Source organism: Oratosquilla oratoria, chromosome 14 (genome assembly GCF_046742065.1).
Source record: "Oratosquilla oratoria isolate Oo_2021 chromosome 14, ASM4674206v1, whole genome shotgun sequence".
NCBI lineage: Eukaryota > Metazoa > Arthropoda > Malacostraca > Stomatopoda > Squillidae > Oratosquilla > Oratosquilla oratoria.
In genome coordinates this window covers 52,671,044-52,676,043 of record NC_134790.1, presented here as the reverse complement: position 1 = coordinate 52,676,043, position 5,000 = coordinate 52,671,044, and the positions used below count along the sequence as shown (strand labels likewise).

The following is a 5,000-nucleotide window of genomic DNA, read 5'->3' as shown; positions in this document are numbered from 1 at the left end:
TCCACTTCAGGATTGAATGAGGTCTCATCAAAAAGCTCCTTATAAACGCAATTGATTGTAGGTTTTGGTACACATACTTCATTTACCTTATGCCATCCTGTATAGAGGATTAATGAATCCCAATTTGTTACCCTTGAACACGCCACGTAAAGTTGCCCGTGGGTGAAACACTGTACCGTATCCAAAAGAAGCCCACAGCGCTCGAACATTTGCCCTTGCGATTTGTTGATAGTCATTACATAGCTCAGTTTGACTGGGAATTGCTTGCGCTTGAAATTAACAGGTGTATCTTGCGCCTCTAAGGTGATCCTAGGTATCATCACCTGTTCCCCTCGGTAGCTTCCACCCAATATTTTACCAACCAAAACATTTTTCTTTAAGTTAGTGACTATGATTCTTGTTCCGTTACCTAACTTCGGCGGACAAATGTTACGTATAATCATTAACACACTCCCAACTTTTACCTGAAGACGGTGCAGCGGAAGAAAAGGACTCGTCATTGCATTGAAAACTGAAGTTTGAATATCCGTTCCTTCTTCAACTGCTGTATCAACACTGTTGTAAACTACCTCTTTCTCCTTTGATTTGTCATAAATCATCTGGTTAACGCTGTCCACATCCACATTTGTGGGTGACACTATAGCTCGCTTCTCGAAATATGAAGCATTTAGGTGATTGTTTTCTATGTCATCATATACTCGATCTACCAACTCTTTGCGAGAGTTAACTCTCACGCCAAAGTCTTCACCAAATTCCACAGGACCTGCCTCGCGAGACCCCAGCCTTAATAAACTTTGAGCAAACTTGATATTTTTTCTATCATCTTTCTTCAGACGTACATTCTCCGTTAACTCTAACTTTGTCATATCGTTCCACATGTAACTTGATTTGATGCAGTGCTCAAGTTCGGCATTCTTTCCACCACCCCTAATAACGGGGAGAATCTGCCTAAAATCTCCCGCACAAACAAACACCTTACCACCCATAAACTTATCGTTACCGATGATATCTCTCATCGTGATGTCAAGTGCAGTTAGCGTGTTTTTGTTAGCCATTACAACCTCATCCCAAACAATCAACGACGTCAATTGTAACAATTTTGCGAGCTCTGAGTTTCTCTTGATTCCACAGGATCTGACTTCATTAAATTCCATCAACGGAATTTTGAACATGTTATGAGCAGTCCATGAAGAACCGTTGCTGCAATAACCGAAGAGGCTACCGCCAAACCTATTTTTCCTTGGGAGCGTACCGTGTCGAGCAAAAGATTCAAGACGAATGTTTTACCGGTACCCCCAGCAGCATTCACAAATATTCCGTTATTATTGTACTGGTTTCCAAACTTCACTCGATATAACACTGCATCATACACTTGGCGCTGTTTATCATTCAAAAAAACCACATTATGTGCAACTTCCTCCTCCAAAATTTTCTTGTTGTAAGACCTTTCTCTTCGAATCACATTCGCTGTCTTTTCTCCACCCCTCGAAGGGGGTAACCCATATTCAGTGATAAGTCCTCCCCCACAATTCCAGACATGTTTTTGAATATCGTCTAACGCGTCCAAATAAATTTCATCGTTGTAATCGGTCAAATTATTCTTGTGCAGATAGTCACTCGCGAACAAATCTTTTGTCTCCTCCCATATTGCCGATTGATCTTCAAGATCTGAAAACACCAACATGCTTGCATATGTTTCTCGAAGCTGATTCCTGTTATTTGTGTGATTAATTATCTCCAATATAGTGTTTTTCCATGTTTCTTCGTCACTTAAAAGACCCAAAGCTTTGACGGCTTCTCTGTACGAATTATACATTTTCCCATCGACTGTTCGTAAGTCCGCAAACGACGTGGGCCCCGGCTTATGTGTAAGCAAAAGCCTCAAATAAAACAATTCTACTGTCTTGGTAGTAACAGCGCGTATGCGTCCCAGGGAGAATGTGCGACCACACCTCTCTTCCCAACTTGAGGTCTTTTTATTATAGATGAAATGATTCGGCAACTCATGATAATGCAAAGTAGCAGCGAACGTATTATTCGAACACAATTTAAAGAATGCTGTTAATTGAGTGTCTTTCTGGGTTTTCTTTTTTATCTCTTCTTTTGTGGACTCATCAGTGTAAAACACTTTATTTTCCTCCTCCAAATGAAGATCGAGTGTTATTACAGAAGGGGAACTTTTATGAATGTCAAACTTGAATATTTTCCAAGTGGCTTCATTGGCATTTACAAATCTTGCCTCCTGGTAGTTTTTGACCTCATTCACATCACCACTCCCAGTTGTCTTGGTAAAAAGGATACGATCACACCCTTTATTAACGTACTTGGTGACGTAAGCTATGCATTTAATTGAATTTGAGCATTCCACGTTGATGTGAGCATTGTACTTTAAACACAAATACGCGTTGTATGACACTACCCATGAATTATCTATCGTTTTCACCTCGCCCTTGATTTTGACTTGAAAACAATTGCCCCCTTCACCAATTGATCTCCTCTTATATTCGGGGTACCCATTGTTTCCAAACAATAAATCTTTTCTGCAAGTTTTAGGGAATCCTTTTCCGCACTTTTGCCCTCTTGTGTGTTTTCCTTGGCAACAAAGATTTGATTCATCGTACCCTTTACACGGTCCGTGTATCATACACTTTGTGACAACATCGTAAAGTCTTGGCTCCTTCCCCTTGTCCTGAATTTCTGCCGAAATCAACTGAGCGACAGTTTCAGCGGACACGCGTTGTCCCATCCACAACAGTATATGTGCGTGAGGTAGTCCACGTTTTTGCCACTCTATACTGTATAGGTGTGCTCTGACCCGTCCAAAAATATGTTTGTGTGTCAAGTCCTCCATGAGACTATCAACTTTCAATTTGAATACTCTGCTCACCAAATCGGGGCGTTCATTCGTCTGTGCATCGAACGAACCTGTTTTGTCCATTGCTTCACGCAGTTCAATCCAATTTGGATTCATCGTGAAGGTTATAAAGTAATCCGGTGAACCGAAATAGGTTACATATGCAAGAGCATCCTATTGCCGCTCCTTCATGTATCTGGGCCCACCAATGAAGGTGGATGGCAACACAACTCTCTGCCCGGTTGCATTCTTCTCTGCAACACTCAATATGTCCGCTCTTTCTTTACGGATTTGTTTCTGATTGAATTCCAAATATGATAGTTTACTCGATTCTACCTTCACGTAGTTATCTACTGTAAATTGTTGAAATAACCGTCGTCTTTTCGTTAAGTAGTTGAAAATATCTTCTCTTTCCATGTATAGCGATGAATAAAACATGGATGTTGTAAGACGGTTGTTTGTTCCCTCTTTCTTCCCAGGTTTACATTTTTTCACCATTTTGTAAGAGTACCCAATATCCCCATTAGGAGTCAGTAAAGGATACTGAAATATGTCGTAAAAGAAGTTGGTGTGGTCAACTATTCTGAGAGGAATTGTTGTATTCTCAGCAGGAGAAGTTATCACTATTTGCAAGGGATCTCTGTTTGGACCAAAGTCAACGATCCCCCCAACTTATGATGAAGAAGTCGGGAGATGATATACTCCTTTATGTTCTCTTGTATTGATAACCTCGGCCTATTTTAACGTTATAGACATATTGAGTATCTTACCGTTCCTTTTAACGTATTCGTCAATGAGCTTTCTCGAAGTCTCAACTTCTCTGAGCATACCTGCTAGAGACATATTGTTATCCACCAAGTAATTATACAACTGAGTTATTATAGTTTCGTTTTGTGAAACTTCTTTTAACTCTCTCGCTCGACGCTTATCAGTCTCCTTATTCGACCTATAGCTTTTTTCAGCTCTGAGAGAAACTACACAATCGCGCATACTCTGAGTACGCAACTTGATTTGCTGTTCCTTGTCGTGGTAGAAGTAGAGATCCAAAAATGAATTATCTGATTTCCAGAATGGCTTTTTTTTTTCCGGCAAATAATTCTGGTTTCAGATAACCAATTCTGTGGTACACCTTTCCTTGGATCTTATAACATACTGAAATGTCTCGCTTGTTTTGAAGCGTACCCGTGGTTTTAAAAGATGTAAAGGAGAATAACGCATTAAAACCGACTAAATTTTGTAGATAACGTTTCGAAAAAGAAGACGTGCCGTCATATAACGCTTTAAGATCTCCTTTAAGTTTCGACAGTAAAAATACTGGTGTTTGACCGGCATTGCAACAAATAGTTCTACGTTCGTTTTTCCACAGCAATGCTTGACAAAGTTTACACCTAAATGCCCCAATTTCACCAATCGAATGAGACGGAACTCCTTGTTTATCAGTCTCTCGCATAGACCCTATGTATGTCGTAGAAAACTCTTCTAATGATTCCACAAATATTTGCCTTTTTATATTGAGGCAAATACGCTGTTCGCTGTTTGCTCTGTATTTTCTTTTTCCCTCCATTATTAATTTTTTTTCTGGTCTCCTTCTCTTTTTCTTCTCTTTCTCGTATACGTTCAGCTTCCCGCTTCGCTTGCGCCTCTTTCTGCGCACGCATAGTTTCTCTCTTTCTTTGGCGTTCTTGCTCTTCTTCGATACGTTTCTTTTGCAGTAAATCCTTTGCTTCTTCTATTGTGTTGAAATTTTCTTTTATTTCTGCCACTACATCAGTATCCATAGCTTTCTGCGAATATTGGTATTTATTCTTTTTGATCGCGTACTTTTTGGCTCGATTTATTCGCCGCATAGCATTGTGAGTTCTTTCCAAATAATACCTTTGGTAATCCCCATGATCCGATTTTCCCCCATGTTTTGTAAAATTCTTATAACCCGCAAAGTAATGTTTTTCGAACTCACACGTACTCTCTCGCGAAATTTCTCCGTCAAACAACTCGAGTTTTTCAAAAGTTTCGTCACTGTACTTGCAATCCTTGTCCTCTTTCAATCTCCTGTTGAATAACAGCAACTTTCGGTGAAACACCTTTATAGATTCCTTTACCGAATACGCTTTAGTGTTACTATACAAACTTGGAAACCCCGAGGCGT

At 39.9% G+C, this 5,000-nt stretch overlaps 2 protein-coding genes across 2 annotated transcripts in view; both read right to left on the bottom strand.

The window, feature by feature from the left end:
- LOC143032671 (ATP-dependent DNA helicase Pif1-like) overlaps positions 1-1,055 on the bottom strand; it is a 1,383-nt gene extending 328 nt beyond the window's left edge. Inside the window, exon 1 of the mRNA XM_076197552.1 lies at positions 1-1,055. This exon is cut by the window's left edge and continues 328 nt beyond it. Coding sequence (XP_076053667.1) covers positions 1-1,055 — 1,055 coding nt within the window.
- Positions 1,056-1,153: 98 nt separating this feature from the next.
- LOC143032670 (uncharacterized) lies at positions 1,154-2,971 on the bottom strand. The gene has a single exon (XM_076197551.1). It carries the CDS (start codon positions 2,969-2,971, stop codon positions 1,154-1,156), a length of 1,818 nt encoding a protein of 605 aa, XP_076053666.1.
- Positions 2,972-5,000: the final 2,029 nt, after the last annotated feature.

Coding starts and splice junctions, on each gene's coding strand:
- LOC143032670 (XM_076197551.1), bottom strand. CDS start 2,971: ATGAATCCAAATTGGATTGAACTGCGTGAAGCAATGGACAAAACAGGT.